This window comes from Artemia sp. Qi Xiang Cuo, chromosome 17 (genome assembly GCF_049724085.1).
Source record: "Artemia sp. Qi Xiang Cuo chromosome 17, ASM4972408v1, whole genome shotgun sequence".
Classification (NCBI taxonomy): domain Eukaryota; kingdom Metazoa; phylum Arthropoda; class Branchiopoda; order Anostraca; family Artemiidae; genus Artemia; species Artemia sp. Qi Xiang Cuo.
In genome coordinates, this window is record NC_142810.1 from 46,413,398 (window position 1) to 46,436,525 (window position 23,128).

Below are 23,128 nucleotides of genomic sequence, written 5' to 3' on the forward strand. Positions count from 1 at the left end.
ATCTGGGCGAGGCGTAGACCGCTTTCATCCATTGCATACTGAGCTTCTGCAATGGCCATCCCCATGCCGGTTATCATTTCACCAAAAGGGACATCACTTAGTTCACGTCCAATGCTTCTACGAGGCATAATCTGTTGCTCCTATTTTAGTTTGACATTAGGTTTCATCGGATGGATTGTCATTTTCAAGTAATGCTCGAACCCGTTCTTCAAACATTGCCGGTGCTGGAATCGGAACTAAGTTACAGCGTAATAAGCTGGCCCCTTCAGCACTGTAGTTATATTTGCTTGAGTAGGTGGCATCGACAGTGGTTGTTCCTACTTTTGTTTTGCTGCCAAATAAACGGCCAAAGAAGCTTGAGCTTCGTTTGTAGTTGTCGCGGGTGCTATTGGTTGTGGTTGTACGTTCAATTTCACGAGACATTTTTATCGCAATTTTCACTTCAATAATGTTATTAGTGAATTGGTAGAACGTAGGTGAAAAGCCTAATTCCATCATGCTGAGCTTTTGTGATTTTCCCTCTTCATCTTTACCAAAATATACCCGTGTATCTTCAGTACCAGTGATATTGCCGCTGTCATCGAGTATAGGTAATCGCCCGCCCATCATTTGGGCTACATGTACACTGGCTTGGTCCAATTCATATTGGGCGTCGGCGATAGCAAACGCCATCTCTCGGATCATCTCCCCCATGGGGACATTTAGTAGATCTCTTCCTATGTTTGACATGAGTTAACTCCTGTAAATATTGCTAATTTATTCGTTAGTATCGTTATTATTGGTTGAGGTTGGTTGCCGACTGGCGAGCCAGTTTTGAAAAGCATTAGGGGGTGGAATGGATGAAATTCTGGCTGTTATTGAGCTGCTCGCTTCAGATGAGAAACTATATTTACTACTGAAAGATGCGCTGACCGTCGCGGCAAACATAACGAAGTAGGCGGTGCCGCCAGCCATGACTGAGGTGCCAAAACTGGCTTCTCTGCTGGTTGAGGACGATAAGGAGACTTTTAGATCGATGGTTGCTTCTGTGAAGTGATAAAAAACAGGCGCAAATCCAAGGCTAATTAGCGATTGTTTTTCACCATCCCCTACATCGACTCCATGCCCTTCCGCATCACCGAGCTGCATCGCCATATTGATAGAGTTGATATCGAGCTCACGTTGCGCTGAGGCAATGGCGGTACCCAGCTGATTAAGAAGCCCTGGCAGTGGGGATTGCTCTAAACTTGCCATCACTTTGTTATGTGACATTTTAGTGCTCCAGGTTAGCCGTCGCTGTCCGTATCGCCATTGTCGGTCGGTGTGTCGTTATCCGCAGGCGTGTCAATGTTGATAGGATCTGCAGGTGTATCAACTAATGGTGCGGGATTTGGATCGGAAGCAATGCGCCCGCCGCCGTTCGCTGCATGGGTCTTTATAGCATCTAAAAATGCTTGCGGTGGTGGAACTGATCGCATAGTGGTTTTGATACGGGAGACGGCTTCCATATCAAACTCATATTTGTGGTGTAGGTCGAAAGAGATACTGCCAGCAAATGCGACAGGAAAGTTTGAGTTTTCTGGTGTTCCGGCTTCTAGTTCACCGCCAATATCTATGCCTGATTCAACCCGTACGGAAATGGTAACTTTGAACTCCATCTCCGTTTCAGTAAAGTGATAGAACTGTGGGATAAAACCAAGTTCAAGTAAGCTCCTATCTCGAGGTACGCCTTGCGCATCGTTGAAGGTTACTTGTGTCTCACTGAGTAGCGTAGCTGCACGCACTGAGGTCGCATCGAGTTCATATTGTGCGGAGGCGATTGCTTTCGCGGTGTTTTCGATAAGCTTAGGGATGGGCACATCCATGAGTGCCTGACCCGGTGTCATTCCGGCGACTTCGTTATCAAAATTCATCATACTCTCCCTTTGTTGATTAGCCTGAGCTAATCGGTTGACCTATGCACAGATCTATTGCGTTTATTACTGCACTTATGCAGTAAGAGAATTCCTTTCTACAGCAATGTATAAATTTGTATTGGCGCTCAGTTTTAAGCTAAGCCAATGGCTTTAGCGCCCTCTCGAACAAGTCGGTCAGATAGATGAAATAACCCTAAGCCTTGTTGTTCTTGAGTTAAGCGGCCAGATGAAGCGCTGCTATACCTATTTATACGGTTTAATATGGGTTGCAATGTTGCTTGTTGTTGGGCTGTACAGAGTGAAATGAGGTGTTTGTTCTGAGCGACGAGTTGATCGCGCATATCAAGTTTGACTAACAAACAGAGCTTTCTCATCTCTAGTGTGATCTGATCTTTTTTCGCTTCTGTCGATAAACTGTCTGCAGCTTCTGCATATTGTTCGAGGCTGTGTTCGCAAATATCGAGTGCTGTATTAAGCTGTCCGCATAACTCTAAGCATTCCATGCTTAACTCGGCTAAATAGCGCTGTAATATCAGTTGAATATTTTGTCGCATAGCTGCCTGACTTAGCACGTGGATAGCTTGAACTGCTGGTTCATATTGTCGCCGTTTTAGAAGGGAAGCGATCTCTTCTAAGGCGCCGCCAAAACTGATTGGTTCAGCATCCATGACTTTATTGGCCTTTTGATTCGGTTGTTGGAATTAAGCGTGTGAGCAATCCAGCTTTCTTTGCTTCGTGTGTAATCCATAATGCTTGATGGATATTAGCGGCTAAAGGGGTTGTGCTTATGCCATCTTTAGGTGTTGGTAGCAGTATTGTTCTTCCCATAATACTGTTAAGCAGGTTACTTAGAGCTTGTTGGGTGTTTGGGGTTATGTTTTTGAATTCGATATTATATTTCTCTCCCGCTACTGATATTGCACTCCCTTGGCAACCCAATTCATACATTACAGCTAGATGTTTTTGGGCATCCTCAAGTGGAATAGAGCGTTCTAATACAATGGGTAGGGAGTTGATTAGTTTCCTATGGATCTTTTCGGGTATTGAGAATTGCTCAGTTAACCAGTTTGAAAAAGAGTCGAAATCTAATTCTGAAGGTACAGTGTCAAGGGCGAGGTTAAACCTGAAATAATCATGATTCTGGATAATTACAGGAAGATGAAGTGATGTTGCTTTTTGCCATATGTCTTGTGCTGCGCTGTAACTTAAGTTGTTAGCTGACCACTGTTTACAGGTGACTTCATTAGTATTGGGTTTAAGGCCTAGGCTAATGTATTGGCTTCGGATTGATTCATTATAACTAGGCATAAATGCCATTACAGTATAAAGCGCAGTTGCCGGTGCTGAGGCAACTAACTCTATACCAGGTTTACTAAAGCGTCTGATAAGGTCTGCGGCAACCGTTTTGGATAAGCGCCCTAAAAGTATGGCGGGAACTTGGGTCAGACTTTTGATAATTTCTTCGCCGGTCTGCCCTGTAAATGCTGCAATTTCAGCAGCAAATTCGGCTGCGTGATCAAATCTTTTTATGTGAGCGGCTAGTTCGTATTGTGTCGTATCGGTATCTATAACAACATCATTGCCAACAATTTCACAAGGTAGCTTGAAGTCGCTGAGCGCAGCTTTCAATTGTGACGCTCGCTCTTGGCTGAGATTAGACTGAAGTATAGAAGGCGAGGTAAGTATTCGTTGAACACACTCTTGTTTAGAAAGCCCGAAATGTTGATGAGCTGCACTAATAGTCAATGCATTTGCGTCACCTATGCTGTTGACTTGTAACTGATATCCCTGTGACTGCACGTTATTCTCCCTGAACGCCCTGCTGCATAAAACACGCTGTGATGTGCTTTTTGGAGTAAACTATTGCACTAGAAATGATCAAAATCAAGAGGTGAAAACGTATATTTTAAACGCTTGTTTATCTGAGGATAAAATAGGGTGTTAAGGGAATTACCTGAGTACTTAATAAGTTGTTGATTCTACGAATGGTTGTTAATTTTTACGTTGCAGCGCAGCGTGATTAAAGTTCATTTAATTGAGCGATGACATGAGAAAACATATTCAAGGGGGGAGGGCGACACTTAGGCAAGTGTCGCTGCTCAATTTATCTAGCTGCCATTAAACGCTGTTTTTGTAGTGCCCAGTCTTTATCTTTATCAGCAGCACGTTTGTCATGCTGTTTTTTACCTTTGGCTAAGGCTATTTCACATTTAATGTGATTACCTTTCCAATAGAGCGAAAGTGGGACGCAGGTAAGACCTTTAGCATTGATCGCGCTAATGATTTTAACTAGCTCTCGATGATTTAAGAGTAGTTTTCTTTGACGTGTAGGGTCTGCGACCACGTGGGTGCAGGCTGTCTTTAATGGTGTGAAATGGGCGCCCACAAGCCACGCTTCTCCCTTATGAATATTCACATAAGATTCAACGAGCTGTGCGCGACCTTCGCGTAAACTTTTTACTTCCCATCCGGTCAGCACTAAGCCCGCCTCGAATTTATCCTCAATAAGGAACTCGTGACGTGCTTTTTTGTTTTGACAGATGGTGTTGCCTGATGGGGCTTTTTTCTTTTTAGCCATGGCGGGCGATTATATAGTGCAGATCAAAGCAAAGAAAGCAGTTCTAATAATATTTACCGTTGTGTGAAATGGCGTTGCCGTACTTTTTTAATGGTTGGAAAGTGATTATTTTTCGTTGTGCTTTTGAAGTATAGATGAAAGAATTTCGCTATCTGTTGATCATAAGAATAAATAGAGAGCTATCAGCTTATGCAAGACAAAACATCTATTCATGGTGCTTGGACATCGCGTTGGATCTTTATATTAGCGGCTACAGGATCAGCTGTAGGCTTAGGTAATATCTGGAAGTTTCCCTATATAACGGGTGAAAACGGGGGAGGGGCGTTTGTCTTGGTATACCTCTGCTGCATTTTACTTGTAGGGGTGCCGATCATGATGGCCGAAGTACTCATCGGGCGTCGGGGCCGTCAAAGTCCTATTAATGCGATGAAAAGTGTGGCGCTTGAAGCAGGGCGCTCTCAGTACTGGTCGCTTGTCGGTTGGACGGGCGTTCTTGCAGGGTTTATGATTTTTTCTTTCTACTCAGTTGTCGCGGGTTGGGTGTTGTTTTATATCGCGGGAATGGGGGTTGGCGACTTTATTGCTATAGGCAGTGCGGACGCAGGTGCTGTGTTTAATAACCTATTAGATGACCCGCAGACATTGATTATCTGGCACTCGATTTTTGTCATGATGGTCATGCTAGTTATTGTTGGCGGCGTTAAAAAGGGATTGGAAAATGCGGTTAAATTTCTTATGCCCGCATTGTTTCTCTTATTGCTTGTTATGTTGGGATACTCTTCGCAAACGGAAGGGTTTACGGCGGGCTGGGATTTTTTGTTTCATTATGACCCATCTGAATTAAGTTGGGATTCTGTTCTAGTGGCTTTAGGACATTCATTCTTTACTTTATCTTTGGGGATGGGAGCAATTATGGCCTATGGGTCATATATGCCGAAGAAAACGTCTATCGGTGGTGCGGTTATTTGGATCGCAATCATGGATACCTTGGTTGCCCTGATTGCTGGGTTGGTTATTTTTCCTATCGTTTTTTCTAATGGCATGGATCCAGGAGCGGGGCCTGGTTTGATGTTTGTGACTCTGCCTGTTGCGTTTGGTCAGATGCCTGGCGGACAGGTTTTTGGTTTTGTGTTCTTCTTGCTGGTGGGTATCGCCGCTTGGACTTCGGCGATATCTCTAATGGAACCAGCGGCTGCTTGGTTAGTCGAAAAGTTTAATTGGCATCGTATTCCCGCCTGTATTGTTTTGGGTTTGATTGTTTGGGGTATGGGAGTTGCCGCCTTAGGTTCGTTCAACTTTATCTCTGATGTGAAATTACTTGGATTTAATGTATTCGATTTCCTCGATTTCATGACGGCTAATATAATGTTGCCGCTGGGTGGTTTGTTTATTGCTATCTTTGCAGGCTGGATTATCACGCGGGATATGGTGGCCAATGAGTTGGCAATCTCTTCCCCTCTGCTGTTTAATGCATGGTATATTGCGTTGCGTGTTATTGCGCCTATAGGCGTGTCAGTGATTTTTGTTCTCAATTTAATTGAGAAGCTTAAGTAGGGGCATTTTTTTGGTATGGCTCAGGTAGATCGCAGTGCATTGGTGTTGCACACTGCAGAACAGATGTTTGATCTTATTAATGATGTAGAGCGTTATCCTGAGTTTTTGCCTTGGTGCTCTAAAACTGAAGTTGTTAGCCGTTCGGATCAGGAGTTGATCGCAACTCTGTATTTGTCTAAAGCAGGTCTAAAATACAGTTTTACTACACGTAATGACTTAAAACGTCCTAACCAAATGATGCTTGAATTAGTAGAGGGTCCTTTTTCCTCTTTAGCTGGTATTTGGGATTTTAAAATTCTCAGTGATGAGGCATGCAAAGTGAGCCTTAATCTTAAGTTTGAGTTTTCTGGTAAAATTGCATCCCTTGCGATGAGTAAAGTATTTAACCAAGTCGCGACGACTTTAGTTGATGCTTTCGTAAGTCGCGCTGATGAAATTTATGATTAAGAGCACGATATGATTGTCGAAGTTGCGTTTGCATTACCCACAGAACAGAAAATCATTTCATTGAATGTACCAGATGAATGTACAGCTTATGAAGCCGTGATCAAATCTGGTATCGTCGAGATCTTTCCGGAAATTGATCCAGAAACAGCACCCATGGGGATTTTTTCTAAAGCGATTAAAAACCCTAAGGAAACAGTTTTGCGTGAAGGTCAGAGAGTAGAGATCTATCGACCTTTGATCGCAGACCCTAAAGAGGTTAGAGCAAAGCGCGCAGCTAAAATGAAAGCAAAAAAAGAAGCTGAAGCTGCTGCGCGCTAACAGGTTTAATTGTCGCTTTTACCACCGCCTGGACGGAAATCGCCATTTAGGCCGGATAGCTTGCCGTCTTTAAAGTAGAGGGATATGCGCTCGCGAATATAACCTTCATCGTTTTCTGACCCGCTTTTCTTGCTATATAGATAGTCCCAGCGGCCTTCATGGAAGGTATCGGTTATTAGTGGGCTGCCCATAATGAAACGGACTTGGTTTTCCGTCATTCCTGGACGTAATTGGTCAACCATCTCTTGGTTAACTACATTGCCTTGTGGAATATCAATTTTATAAACCCCAGGAAAACCGGAACAACCAGACAGTGCTATAGTGAGTACTGCGATAATAAGTAGTTTTTGCATCTGTTTTTGCTTCCACAATTGTGCGTAAATGCGGATAATAAAGATTCGTACGCATTAAATTTTACCACGGCAAGATTGAGCACCGTGAGTAATATTATTAAGGCTCGTTAAGAGTTAAGTACGATTTGATTATATTTGTGGATTAAATTAGTTATGGATGGTAAACAAGAGTCCAAAAATAAAAAAGCCAAGCGCGGGATCGTAAACAGGCGAGACAAGATGATAGCCAAATTCATGCAATGATGAATTCTACAGTCCAATCTGTTCAGGGTGCTACTGAGAAATGCAAGAAGACTAATGCTCAGAATATATTGAAAAGTTTAGAAACCGTAAGGAAAATTCAGTCTGATATTATTGCAATGAAAGAATTAATTACCACACTGAACGGCATATTAAGTTTGACAGTTGATCGGGTGAATAGTTTAGAAAATAAACAGGCTATATGTGATGCTGCTGTACAGCTATTAGTTGGTGAGTTGGTATCCGAAAAGGCAAAAATGAATCTAATGGAAAAGAAAGTACTAGGCTATGACAAAGAAATGAAGCCTTTGGATAATCAACACCTTTTGGATGAAAATAGGCCAAATTTGTATAGTTTCATTTTTTGGGGTCTTAATAATATTAAAGCATCTAATTCCCTGAATTTATTTCGTAATGTCTTGCTGATGGATTATCTGTGAATGATTTAGGCCCGTCGGACTTTGTTGGGGTATCCTGCATGCCGAAGTTTGGTAAGATGAAAGTAAGTGATTTTCAGACGCGATTGATGATATTAAAAATATTGGTGCTTGTAGCTCGATATTTATTAGCAATGATGATTCCCCTCGTGTCCGCCAAATACGAAAAGAATTGTTGGGGATAAGGTGCCTTCTAGTTGATAGGCAAAGAATACTGTATGCCTCAAGTAGTACCCCCAATCCTTTATGTTAAACATGATAATAATGTCCTTAAAGTTGCATGGTATGAAGCAAATCGTTAATATATGTTTAAGAGCTTTAGATATTATATAGTGAGATATTTTTTTATTATAGTTGTTTTAGGTTTGTTAGGTCGTTATTTACACGAGGCTGTTGTTAAGTTCATTTGCTATAGTTATGAAAATCATGCAGAGGCTGAAGTTGAAGATGTGTTCCCAACTTCAAAACAGTGATTACGCTATTCGAGATTGGAGTCTGTTTTTTCGGGTTTGGTTTGTGTTTGAATATATCTTTTTGTGTTTGTGGAAAATAACTAAGAAGGGAGTTTATTCAAATGATGCTTATGAAAGCGCTAATTTATTTACCTTGCTGCCACTGATTACGATAAGCAAGAATGGTTAGTGCTTCTGATGATCATTGATGCTCGGCTCCTTCCTTTACTTGAAGAATTGGAACATAGGCTAACTAAGTTTGGGGAGAAGTTTAGAAATTATTTAGGGTGGCATAACGTGACGAATGATGAGTGTTTTTTTTAGAGAATCCGAAGCATTGTTCCTCAGTTGATTTAGATAATTTGTACCATTGGGAAATGATATCTTTTATCCCATGGTTGCCTTTCTTAATTGCGATTTCATTGTCTGTTACTACATTGTTTTTACATAGGTAGTAGTTTTGGCATGTAGATACAATATGGCTTATGACATTACTACAGCATTACGCCTTTCTGAAATCCTTTCTTTAATTTGAACACTAACACCAGAACGGTACTGATACAATTGATCAATAAGTAACGTGTTAGAGAAGCACTAGCAATAAAAGCACCCTCGTCGTCAACTATTAGTTTTAGGCCCAAAATAAGTTTTATTTTTATTATTATTATTAGGAAGGATGGACCAATTATCAGTGGGTCGAGGTTCAGGCTTCAAGGCCCATTACATCCACACCCCAAAAACTATGCTCCCTTTATGGTTTGGGGGGGGGGACCGACGATGGGTTCGGCCTCTTGACCCTTAGCATACATCTTCCCAGCTGTCGGACTTCTTCCCTTACTATGTCTTCCACATTAACAATAATATTATGAAATATCTCAAGCCGGTGTCTAATCCTAGCTGGACATTTTTCTACCAGATGCCACGTTGTTTCAAAAGCGGTGATCTCGTATTTTTGGCATAATGGGGATTCACCCTTCACTATTCGGGAAAGATGTTTCCCAAAATTGATGATGTTTCCCAATTCCTGTTATGACTTATGTAACCATTCTCGCTTCAAACCTTTTCAGTCGTAGAAAATGCTTAGTCAGGGTGAGGTTGAACTTCAGGATTAATTCCTTCGTTTCCTTGAACCCCACTTTTCTACCCCAATTTGGTTCCACTCTTTCATTGCTCCAACTCCTCACTGCTGCCTTCCAGCAACTCTGAGAAATTAAGATGAAAGGTTCTGGACGTTAATATCTCCGTGATGTCCCAGCCTTAGATGATTCATCTGCCATCTCATTACTCTCTATTTCAGTGTCCTGGGACCCACATCAGCGTAATTTGGTTTTCTTAGGATGCCAAGCTATTCAGGGCTTCGTAGCATTCCAATTCTCTATTTTGCCTGCTCTTTACATTCTGAAGAGCCTTTTGGTATCCTTCATAGTCAGTTCACATAAATATATCTTCTTGTACTTCCTATTTCCAACAGTCTTCCAGCTGCCCGTTCTATTCCGAATATTTCGGCCTGAAAAATTGCAGCAAATTTCGAGATGATAACAGATTACCTCCTTGTAGATATCAGGAGTATTCCGATATATTATTAATACTGTCCCCGATTTTCCATCAAACCATGAACCATCTGTACAACAGATTACTGCGTTACTTTGGTGGAGCAGCTCTATCTCCGGCTCCACTTCCTTACTGTCCTTCATGACAATTTGGAATTGCCTCTTCGAATCCAATATTGGGATAGTATTATCTTTAGGCATCTGCAGCCCCTTGCACTGAAGCAACGAGCTACAGATGCCAACATGGTCTTTACTTTTCCCATTTCGTATCTGCTGTCTTTGTGTCCTTCGACCGTTATCTGTGGTCTGACAGTACTTTTTAAACCCAAGTCTAATGGTCCATTTACATACTGCGGAAATCCGTCCGTATCTTTTCGAACGATGGCCCAGAAAACGCTACGCTTTAAGGCAAAGTTTTTAAATAAATACATCAGCATGACCTCTGAAATACTGATGAGCAATAGAGAACCAAATGACACCATTTTTCTTGGTTTTCTCATAGCCTGGGTGAAGTATCATACAAGCTGGGGTAGCCTTGAACCAACATTAAAAGATCATGAAGTTTTTGATGATCCATAGTCATGGTTTTATTCATTCAAAAACCTGCCGAGAATCCGTCCTGATTTGGCCAAATCGTTGCGGAAAGCTAGTTTTTCAAGCACGAAAACGGACCGAATTTCCACACGGATTGCTAAATCCGGACGAATTTCTGCAATGTGTAAATGCACTTAAGTCTAAAACGTAACCATTTTAGAAGGAGTAATTGAAACAGTTGTCCGTCTAAAACACCCCCGATCCTCTTAGATAAGTTTTCACGATTTTAGAAATACCTAGGGGGGGGGGGAGGATTAAAATCGTTTTCACGATTTTAAGAATTTATTATTTATTGCAAAGTGATAATTTCATAGATGAACTTACTTTTGCTTGAAACGTATCAGCATCAGTATCTCAGTATCAGCAGTCCTTTCATATTTCATTTGAGTGTCAAAAGGTACTTAAAGTTGGCTGGCATAAATTTTAAGCACCAAGGACATTGAAATAGTCAACCCCCCAAACCTATCTTAGATCTTTTTTATTCATATCGGAAAACCGGCATTTTTCTTTTGGTTGCTAGAAAATAAGAGTTATACAAATTTCCGTCAGCATTGCCACGCTGAAAATTAAAGCCGAAACTAATTGTAAGAATGTCGGTGAAAATGAAAAGCCAAAACTAATTAGTTGAATTGGAGTCAACTTCTTAAGCTGTTCAGTATTTTTTTTTTTCTTTGATGTTGTTTCTCCCAAGTTCTTTTTTTGTTTTATTACCCACTACAACTGAAAACTGCATAACTTTTTTGGAAGTATTTTTCATTAAAAGTGGAATTCCCAATTTGATATATTTGGCCGTGTAATTTTTCAATTGACCAGTTAGAACAATCAAATTCCATTTTCACTGTTACATTACGTATGTAGGTTACGTACGCACCTCGGTACGTTAACGAACAAAATAGGAATGGACCAGACTGGCAAATGCAACAGAGACCAGCACCCAAAAATATTCTCACGTATGATAAGATCTAATAAATCTGATCACCTATCAGATCGGATATAATCTGATAGATGATCATATAAAATATGATCACGTATTTATAATGATATTGGTCGGCTACGTGTGATTTTCTTAAATAAAACATTATTTTTGAAAATTGTAACTTGTATATTTGGAATCTGGCAGCAACACTGAACAACAATAGTTAGAATAACTGAGATCTAACCCCCCCCCCCTCATCCACTAATCTATTTAAATGTTTGCAAAAAATATATATATAGATATATATATAAACATAGAAAACAAGCTACATGTCTTTAAGGCATAGTCTACGAATAGTTGTCATGAACAGAGTAATACAAACATAATCAAAGCAAGTCACTTTAAAACCGAAAACTGCCAACTATCCAAAAAAGTGAAAACTGTGCCTCAAGGAAAAGGGTTTCGGCCAACCAAACTAATTATCCAACCTCTCCTAAATACAATTTTTTCAGATGCCAAGCCTTTTCCACTGACGAGCCAAATTCTTGAAACGAAATACAAAATTGTTAGAGGGTCAATCCAGGGGGGGCGGGTTCAGGGTTTTACCCCCACCCCCCCCCACCTCTTCCCCCCGAAATCATTGTCCGACTCGTGAAACGTACAAAAATGCATATACACAATTTTTTGATAGTTTTTTTTTGTAACCCCCTCCCCCAAACAAAAATCCTAGATACGCCCTTGATGAGTAACATGTTACAATCTGGTCTAATGGTGGAAAAGGCCCATAATCTTAGAAAATAAATAAAAAGTTCTTTTTGACAAAGGGTTGCAATCTTCAAGAATAAACTCAGACAGAATTAAACTGTTCTCTCGGCGTATAAAATAATTATAAAGAAAGATGGCATTCAGGATTACAATGATTGAATATTGGAACTCGGAATGAAATATAGGACTAAAAGCAATTAATGATATACCATAGAATCAACTGATAAAGCAGCAATGATTTTGGGAGTAAAATGATCGAGGGAGGGGGAGGGATCAGGAAGTTTGGACAGCCATATAATAGATATATTTATTGAGTAGGGATGTTTGTGAAGCGTTATTTCTATACAAGGGCGTATCCAGGATATGGTTCGGGGGAGGGGGGGGGTTTGGTTACGGAAAATCTTTAAGACACGTGCAATTTTTTTATTGCATTTTGTCATATTTTACGAGATGGACAAAAAAAAGTTAACTCCTCCCCCCCCTGGATACGGCCTTGTTTCTATATGATTTAAAGTTGCATTATTTTTAATTGTCGGGCTTAAGAGTCATATAGTTATGTCTTGCATTTTGTTAATTCCATTAGATTTTTTAATCAACAAATTTATGATAGTTAATAACAGAATAAGGGTCAGCAGAATGCAAAAGCGGAGAGGAAAAACGCCCAACCAGGTTGTTGCTTTTTTTTTTTTTTTTTTTTTTTTTTTTTACTAAAAGTCATCGCTAATGTTTCTATGGTAGCATTAGGAGACATAACGGTAACCAACGGTATAAATGTTTCAGCAGTAACTATTTTTACTCTCCGTTGGGTTTGAACGTACCGTAAAGAAGAAAGGCAACAACATTATTTTTGTTATAGTACTTCTGCGATTACTATTTCGCGAAATTAGTCCAAATAGTCCGAAAGTAGGGGGAGAGGGTAGTAGATTTTACCCGAACACAGTAAAATTCAAAACAACGTTCAACTTAAGCCAAGGGCGAGGTACGGTTTAGTCAGGCTTTCTGGAACCACTTCATCCCAAGAAATACATTTCATAACCTGAACAAATAAAACTGACATATTTAAAGACATTTTTTTTCAAATTTCTAAGAAGGAATAGAATTTATTTAGGTTTTAATTGCAACTATGATCGACTTGATTACTTAATCAATTAATTACCATCCAAAATTTAAAAAACATGAAATATAGTAACTGTTGCAAATTCCATTAGATAAAAATTAATATACGATTTATTAGAAAATATACTAATTACAAGAACTAAACATATTAATAAACTTACAAGGAGTAAAATCGTAGCCATTTTTACTCATGGGTAGGTAAAATATCATTAAGCTCATGTCCTCGCATAGTCAGTAGCTTCAATTCAAAGGGGGGGGGGGTGTACCATCCAAATTTGTATCCTCCAACCACTAGATTGTGAGAAATACCTTTTTAGAGGGTATCTTCATTGAGAAATGCCTGTTTTTTGGTATTTTCATCGAAAAAACTAAAAGAACAAGAAATTTGGAAACAACCCAAAGATTTAGATAAATATCTTTTGCCCCCCCCCCCCCTGAATATTCAAAAATTGACGCCACTGCACAGTTTTCCGCAGCTGAATTTCCGCTGACAAATAACAGCCAAGGTCGTAGGATATTTAACTGCTTAACGAATCATATTCAGGATATTACAATTTCCGAAATACTTAGTATATTTCCTTAGCAAGGCCGTCGCAAGGAGGTTAAGGGGTTCGGATTTTATCCTCTCACTATAATGTGAGAAATGGCACAAAAACACCTGTTTTCGAGTATGAAACGGTATTTCCGAGAAATTCTATGTTAAAGCTATTATCTATGGTTGACCCCCTCCCTATCCCCCGATCATAAACAAGTGTATCTGATCTGTAGACTCGTTTTGCAAACTTGATGTTTATAGAAGCGGAATAGGTTACAGAATTTCCGAAATACTGATATGCACTTTGAACAACCAACCTAGGCCTCCTGATAAAAACCCTTAGTGGTCATTATAACAAGGCCCATATCCAAGAGGAGGGTTACCGCCCGGATTTAACCCCCCCCCCTCCGAAATTTTTGTCCGACTTGTAAAGAAGTAACAAAAATGCTTGTAAACAAATTTTGATGCATTTTGTAAGCCCCCCCCCCCCAAAAAAAAAAAAAAATCTTGGAAACGGCCATGATTATATCCCTTTATTTTTATAAGATGATTATTATCATTACTATTGAAAAAACAAGGACACAATTTTATGTTATCAACTTATTAATAGTTAGTATGTAGTTATACATTATTTGCAGGTAATAAAAAACTGTTAACATGGATTAAACTGTGTAAGGACTGGGCATTAGAAATGTAGAAATTAACAAGCACCTAAATAAATTAAAAACAAATTGATCAAATTACCCGATTTTAAACGCTATATTGCCAGGACATTATTAATAGAATCAAAATTGTCAATAACATATACAGAGATTGTATTCTAAGATTATTCACTAGACTTGCCATCAAATGCAGAAAAGACAGGACGAGGGGAAAACGGCCCCTTTCAGCCCATACCCCCCCGTAAAGGGTTCAAATAGGGCTTATTTCAGACAAATATACATTGCATTTGTCTTAAAAATCCTAACGGGCCGGAAACCATTATAGCCAACCCCACACCCCCCGTCATGGCTCTCGATGGCCTGTATACTTAAGTGTTACATTGGGACCCCCTCCCCAAAAAAAAACACGGATATTATGACTTTTCTTTCGTTTAAAACAAAAGTAAAAGCAATTTGTTCAGTTTTCAGCTGTTCAAACAAGTATCGAGCTGGATTAAAAGGAACAGAAGAACTTCGTTGAAAGAGATGGGAAGATGATACAAGAAATAGATTGAGAAGAAATTAGACCTTCGTGGGAGGAAGCTAAGCTCTAAATAGCAGAGTGAATTAGTGCTCAGATGAGCCGATTGAAAAAAAACTTAGGATTATATACATACAGATAAAATCAATTCAGAGGAATAAATTAATTTTCAAAAATACTCATTAATTAACGGTTTGAGAAGACGACTTGTCTCCTCTGTGAAATATAATCAAATAGACCAATAAGTCCACAAATTTAATAATGATAATCGCGGCTAAAAGATGCTTTGTCATGTAGAGAACTTTTGAAAAACAAAATAGATATTTATTTTCCACATCAAGCATTGCAAGGTATCTTATTTCAAGATACCTCCAATTTGAATCTAAGTTTACTTATAAAGGGCTGTTCGCAGCTTTCGTGTTCCAGTGTAAAGCTGATGGCATAAATCATGCCCTTGTCATAGTTGTCATTTTATGTCTAAATTTTTCTACGGTGGTGAACCCTTTTGACCAATCTTGGTGGGAGGGAATTCCCTTGTGTGTAACTACGACAGCAGAGGGCGTTTTGACATTCGGTGGTCGAACTACGCCATTAAGTGATGAATCAAATAGATGACACGTTTCCGAGTTTTATTTCTGGGCGATTTTCTATTTGGAAGCTTTTTGGAACTGGTCTTGGAGTAATTAATATAAGAAAAATGGTTTTAAAAAAAAATAAGAAAATTCGATCTAGCATTATAACTGCCCCTTCTAATATAGATTTGCCCCCAATTTCTGAAACCTGACAATGTCTTGCTTTAGCAATTGCAAAATGACATAGGAGTTGTGTACGAATTCCAGGACTAAGCAAATTATGAGGGATTTTGCCGCTCTGGTTGAGTTAATCGAAGTCGTACAATTTGTTGCAGTACATTTTACAATTGTTTCAATTCCAAATCATTAAGTTTCAGAATAATTTCATTTCATTCAAATGAAATTCCATTTAAAATATTGCCAGAACCACGTTTTCCGTTTTAAGGTTTAAGTTGGCTTCTAGGAATTATTGAGTACGCACTTTCTACCGCTAGTCCATCCTTTACTGAGCCAAAAACTAGATTTGAGATTACTTGTGCAAACATATTGTCTCTATCACGTCCAAAGACCATATCTGGCACTTAAGAACTTCTAATAATAGTTTGTTATGCTGTTTCCCAAAATTAGAATAAGCAGTGTAATGTAGGTTAAATCCTCCTGATCTTCATTACCCTCCCTTTGAGAGCAGCTTAGTAAACTTTTTTTTTACAATTATCTCATGAATAAAAAAAAATATGTCAGATACAGCCTTTAGAAATGACAGTGACAGTGACTCATATCTGGCACTTAAGAACTTCTGAGATGCTTGCTAATAATAGTTTGTTATGCTGTTTCCCAAAATTAGAATAAGCAGTGTAATGTAGGTTAAATCCTCCTGATCTTCATTACCCTCCCTTTGAGAGCAGCTTAGTAAACTTTTTTTTTACAATTATCTCATGAATAAAAAAAAATATGTCAGATACAGACTTTAGAAATGACAGTGACTAAAGCTTTTGATGCTTTAACTTGTGGGTTTTAACCTTGGCGAAAAATCACAGATTCAGACACTAGTATTGCTTTAAGGGTTAGAACTGAATTTGAGAATTTTATAATCAAAAATGTCCACTGAAGAATAGACGAAACTTAGGCTTGAATGTCAAGGGGGGGGGGGGGAATTCACTTAAGAATGGAAGAGACCCAGGCAAAAAAACTCCCAACCTACTGTGAACATAGAAGATGGCGTTGGGTAACAAAAATTATCATTCTGGCTGAAAATAAGTAGGGGTAACTAACTTATTGTCATTAATGTGAATTTAGTCGCCTTTGCTTAAGGCTATATAAATTTATTGGGTTTTAAATACATTTTTAAAGTTCTATTAAAAAAGCATAAAAAAGGAGCTGCTCTTTGAGGAGCATAGTTACAAGTAGCACAATACTAACAAAAATGTCACAATATGTCAGAAGAATGTCACAAAAAAGGAACTAAAACAGGCTTAAGACTGCACTACGGAATAAATGAGAACCCTAAAATCCAACAGATGGCATGAAGAGTCACACTTAACTATTCACTTATATACATAAATTTCTGATTTCACTTGAAATTTCACCATTCACCAAAATTGTTTGACCTATTAATAAAATTTGATACATATTCTCCAACAGAAGACTGAAGTTGTGGAATTTATAAATAAATTTAAAAGAAAATGTACCTCCAAATTACCATTGTGTAATAAATCGAAAAAAACTATTAAATATTACAAATCTGGTGTTTCTTTGTTAATTTTATTCTTCAACTTTTTGTCGTTTAGCAGATGGTGCTTCTTCTGCAGTCGCGGCTGGAACGTCTGAACTTTCTTCACCTGGAATAATATTTTGAACTAAAAATATATGAAAATAAAATATTTGAACTTTAAGGAAGAGAAAAAAAACGAATGAAGTAACAGTGGTGGCATGAATAAAAGAAAAGAGGATAGTAACCAAGCACATTAAACGACACTGGTAAAAATTAGAAAAAGTACACTTTATTCGGGAAAAGCGTAGATTTAGGGAGGCAAAAAAAAAAAAAAAAAAAAAAAAAAAAAACTGTGGAAATCACATGAGATAAATTTTTCAACCGGCTGTCCATGGGTTCTCATGTCAATTTTTCAGGACGATGAAGTCAAGCAATTACTTCAACGGAGAGGGGTTTCGTGCATTTGCACTCCTAGATTCCCCCTCCACAGACTTCGAGAATAACATTATTTTTTTTTTTTTTAAGTCGAAAGAACTAAATTACCCTTCCTTCTAGATTCTAAAAAATACGTTTTGCCTGCCCCATCAACGTTTTCGTGAATTGTCACCACTGCACACCACCCTGTAATTTAAACCACCCAAGGATTTGGGATAAACAACATTGGTAAAAACAAGAAACAATCAAATTTTTTTTAGGAAAAGCGCACACTTTAGGGGGGGGGGTATAAATTCTTTAAATACCAAAAATGGGCAAATCATATGATTTGTCAAGTGTAGAGCCGGCATGCCCATAAGTCTTAACGGCACATTATCACGAAGGTAAGGCAGAGCAAATGTTTCAAATGGTACTTACTGCCAAAAACATGTTGCATTATCCTTTGTATTGCGAATTTTTACCACTTCAACAACCCAGAGATTTGGGGAGGGGGTTGTAGGGGTACAGTTTGCCCCAATCAAAAGAGCATTAGGACACAAATTATACACTTTTAATTAAGGGGGATCTTCGGACCCACTTTAAGTGGGGGCCTACTTCCGTACGCCAAACCCAGGAAGTTCAGATTTTACATTTTTCAAGATTTAAGAGTCAATGCACTTGATGGAATCGTAACCAAATTTGTTTGAAACTAAATCAACTAACTACGACTATACACATTCTCAAAGTCTAATACATCAGAAAACATTGAAACACACCATAAATGGTGTATCAAAATAAAAGCCAACAAAGCATCTTCATCAATTTTATCTGTTGTACACGCTATTTGGCTTACGAACGTCTCATTTTACCGTATTCAATACTTAGGCATATGGTGATCTGAGGGGAAAATTGGTTCATTAATACACAAGTAAAGATTGTCTTCTGTGTATGCGCCTGACGTAAGCGGATAGGCCAAAATTTTAAGAATTATTATTATGCTTATTCTTGGAAATAGGATCAACTTCAAAATAGGATCAACTTAGAATATTTTAACGACTTTTTGAAAAATCTAGGGTGTTTCAGATAATCCCCATGTACAATGGCTTGTCTTAATTGGCACATAAAAGTAATAAGAATCTTTCATTTTTGTACAATAATGCCAAGAAATGTAATGACAATAATGCTCAGTTTTTTCTGTTTTTCCTAAAATCGCAATTTTTTTACTTTTTTTCTTTCACTTATAAAATATTGTAGCTATATTGGATGGCAAAAACCGCAATCAAATTACTAATAAGACCATTTATTTGCAATAATACCAAGGAGGCATTATAAGTATACTTTAGATCCCAATGAAAACTTGCCTTTTTTGTTTTTTATTTAGTATTGCCGAAAAGGCAAATATCACTGAAGTAGAATACCGCTCAATTATTTTCTTACTCATCTAACATTGAAATAATACCTAGTAACATATTCGGCATGGATGTTGGTTTGAAGAAGCCTAAGGCCCGGTTACTTTTAATTGTCTTGAATGACGTGAATAAGGAGGAGGGCCTTTGGGTCCACCCCCTTCCAATCCCAAATTTCTAGGTCTTTCTTATTCAAATTATCAATTACTTGTTTTTACTGTCCCCCCGCCCTGATTTTTTTTTTCATGCGTAAAAGTATGTTGTCCTATGTCTACAAATAAGAAAATTACTACAGGAGACGAAGGCGTGGTCTCTTTTAATCCTCTAACAATGAGGAGAACCATTATATGACTTATATTGACCAGTTCAAGGGTTTTGCAGCACTCAGCCGTAGCCTATCATATTCTCCATACCCCGGCACTTCGTATCGACGGAGTTTGTCATAGAAACTTCGAAAAGGACTCATTCGATTGGAAATTGGAGTCGTTAGTGTCCTTTTTAATAGTCAAAAGTGATTGAAGGGCAACTAACCCCCCCCCCCCCCGCCAATCATTCCCCCAAACACATCCAATCAAAATTTTGAGATAGCCATTTTGTTCAGCGTAGTTAATTTCTAGATAGAACACATGTTTTTGAGGAGGACACTCCCCCACAACCCTCGGGGCAAGGGTTTTAAGTTACGCCCTAAGGGCATATAAGAACGATGCTGGCACTATGTATTATTTATTTTTTTTTTTTCCTTTAGAGCAGGGCACTTCGTATCGAAGAAGCTGTTGTAGAAACTTAGAAAAGGGCTGATTCAATTGGAAATTGGAGTGGCTTGTGCCATTTTTATAAGTCAAAAGTGATTAAAAGGCAACTAACACCCCTCCCACGCCCACCATTTCCCAAAACACATCCAATCAAAATTGGGAGATAGCCATTTTGTTCAGCGTAGTTTATTTCCACATAGAAATTATGTTTTTGAGGAGGACACTCCCCCACAGCCTCCAGGGCAAGGGTTGTAAGTTATGCCCTGGGTGCATATAAGATTTTTATAGAAAGCGTGGTCGTAGAAACATCAAAAAAGACTCATTCGATTGGAAATTCAAAGGGCTAGTGCCCTTTTTAATAGTCGAAAGTGATTGGAGGGCAACTAGCCCCCCCCACGCACATCAAACCCCAAACACATCCAATCAAAATTTTGAGATGACCATTTTGTTCAATATAGTTTTAAGTTCTGTTAATTAGGTCTTTGAGGAGGACACTCCCCCACAACCCTCAGGGCAAGGGTTTTAAGTTTTGCCCTGGGGACATATAAGATTTTTATTGAAATCTTTGTCGTAGAAACTTGAAAAAGGGCTCATTCGATTGGAAACTCAAAGGGCTAGTGCCGTTTTTAATAGTCAAAAGTGATTTGAGGGCAACTAACCCCCCTCTCCTGCCCACCTTTTCCCCAAACACATCCAATCAAAATTTTTAGATAGCCATTTTATTCAACGTAGCTGATTACCAGATAGAAATTATTTTTTTGAGGAGGGAACTCCCCCACAGCCCTCAGGGCAAGGGTTGTAAGTTATGCCCTGGGGGCATATAAGGTTTTTATAGAACGCGTTGTCGTAGAAACTTCAAAAAGGGCCCATTCGATTAGAAATTGAAATGGCTAGTGCCATTTTTAATAGTCAAAAGTAATTGGAAGGCATCTAACACCCCTTTTACCCCTACCATTTCCCCAAACATATTCAATCAAAATTTTGAGACAGCCATTTTGTTCCACGCAGTTTAAAGTTCAGGAAATTATACATTTGAGCAGGACACTCTCCCAGAGTCTCCAGGCAAGGGTTATAAGTTATGTCCTGGGGGCATAGAAGGTTTTTATTGAAGTCTGTGTCGTAGAAATTTGAAAAGGGGCTCATACGATAGGAAATTCAAAGGGCTAGTGCCCATTTTAATAGTTGAATGTGATTTGAGGGCAACTAACCCCCTCTCACGCACACCTTTTCCCCAACACATGGAATCAAACTTTTTAGATAGCCATTTTGTTTCACGCAGTTTAAACTTCAGGAAAATATATCTTTGAGCATGACACTCCCCCCACAGTCTTCAGGGCGAGGGTTACAAGTTATGCCCTGGGGGCACATAAATTTTTATTGAAATCTTTGTCGTAGGAACTTGAAAAAAAGATCATTCGGTTGGAAATTCTAAGGGCTAGTACCCTTTTTAGTAGTCGAAAGTGATTTGAGGGCAACTAAACCCGCTCTCACCCCAACTTTTCCCCAAACACATCCAATCAAAATTTTTAGATAGCCATTTTGTTTCACGCAGTTTAAAGTTCAGGAAATTATAGCTTTCAACGGGACACTCTCCCCAGAGTCTTCAGGGCAAGGGTTATAAGTTATGCCCTGGGGGCATATAAGGTTTTTATTGAAATCTTTGTCGTACAAATTTGAAAAAGAAATCTTTCGATTTGAAATTCAAAGGGCTAGTACCCTTTTTAATAGTCGAAAGTGATTTGAGGGCAACTAACCCCCTCTCACGCCTGATTTGTGGTAGTTTCACGCTTGGTAGATTATTTGATTTTATTTTTGCTAATTTTTGGTTTAATGGAGTTCTTTACTTTTCTTTGAAAAACTTATTTTGTGGAAAGTTTTTATAATTAATTCAAAAAAAAGATGGGGCGAAATAGAAAAACTTTTTACCTGTCTTACTAAGAGGGCTTCCATTAGCTGTGCTTCCGTTTTCTTCTGACACTGCAGGAGGATTACTTGTCTCGTCAAAACCACCAGGAGGGTTGCTGCTTTCCTCTCCTACAAAGATAAGAGGAATTGAATTGTTGCACAAAAAGGAATATAGGACCATTAGCAAAACCTAAACCTTGTAATTGACTTTGACCTTGGTAACCTTGTTATTGAAAAACATTGGTGAAAGTGGACATGTATAGCTCGGAATCAAGTAAATACTTCGAACTTCTACTATCATTTCCCAATACTCGTGGTATAGCACTTGATCTCCCCCCCCCCCCCATTTCAGTGGACTCTGTGAATTCTAAAAAGTCTTCGTTGTAGTACATATTAACATATTCATAGGTACGCATATGAATAATCCTAAAGAGGAACATATGATGATCTTCGAAATATTAAGCATTAAGGATATAAGTTTATATTGTCATTTAAGGATATAACTTATCCAAGACAGCAACGGGGAGGGGGATATAAAATGGCTGAATGTTATTTGAGCGCTAGCTTGTGCGAAAATTTAGACGATTTTTCACATATTCTCCTTGACGGTTTCAAGAAAACCATGTTCCATATAAAATCAATTAGTCAAGTAAAGTCAAAATACGAGCATAGAAAAACGACAACGCATAAAAATTAATTCTTGTATTTTTGCAAGTTGCAAAAATATCTATATTTTCTATCTACAGTGTTTGATAGAAATTTCCTTTATATTAATCTCTCCCTTAAGAGGGAGTTGGGCCCAAACTAAAGAGAAATCATTATCTTTCACACATTCAGACAAAAATATTGCTTAGTGTAGTTTTCACAAAAACAATATTATTTTCCTAATAGAGGTAAACCACACTGTCATAAATTAAAAGAAAACGAAAGTGTTTTCACTCATTGTACCAACAATATAAATGGTAAGTTTAGGCAAGCTGAAAAAAACGGTATAATACGCCGACGCTATAAGGATGGGATCAGTGACTTCAATTCATGAAAAGCTGGAGGGGGGGGGGCAAAATCTATTTTTCAAAATCTAGGAGAGTAGCTTTGTTTTTTTGTTGTTGTTTTTTTCAATGAAAAAAAAACATCTTTCAGCATACAAATAATGCACATTTTTTTCGTCCAAAAATATGGAGCCTCAAAATATATCAAACATCAGCATATCGAATCCCACAATGAATCTTTTATCATCCATTCCCGGTGAACTAACCAAAATTAACGCTCGTGTTAATTTTGCCCCAAAGAGCAAGTACTTCTCTCAAAGTGTTCATAGAAAATTGCACATACTGTGGAAATTTCCAAAAACTCATAAATATCAAAATAGAGTTTCTTCCTCCCGGATTTCATTCCTGGATACAGCCATTAGAACAAAAATAATAACAAACGTTTTA

The 23,128-nt window shown here is 38.5% G+C and overlaps 1 protein-coding gene across 3 annotated transcripts in view; it reads right to left on the reverse strand.

Annotated features, from left to right (window-relative positions):
* Nucleotides 1-12,769: 12,769 nt before the first annotated feature.
* Amun (protein amun) overlaps nt 12,770-23,128 on the reverse strand; it is a 78,540-nt gene continuing 68,181 nt past the window's right edge. For all 3 annotated transcript variants that reach the window (XM_089103521.1, XM_089103519.1, XM_089103520.1), the window contains exons 7-8: nt 21,714-21,821; nt 12,770-17,342 (exon numbers count right to left, since the gene is read on the reverse strand). In XM_089103521.1, the coding sequence (XP_088959647.1) occupies nt 17,266-17,342; nt 21,714-21,821 (185 nt within the window). In that variant the 3' untranslated portion in view covers nt 12,770-17,265. The remainder of the gene's footprint in view (nt 17,343-21,713; nt 21,822-23,128) is intronic.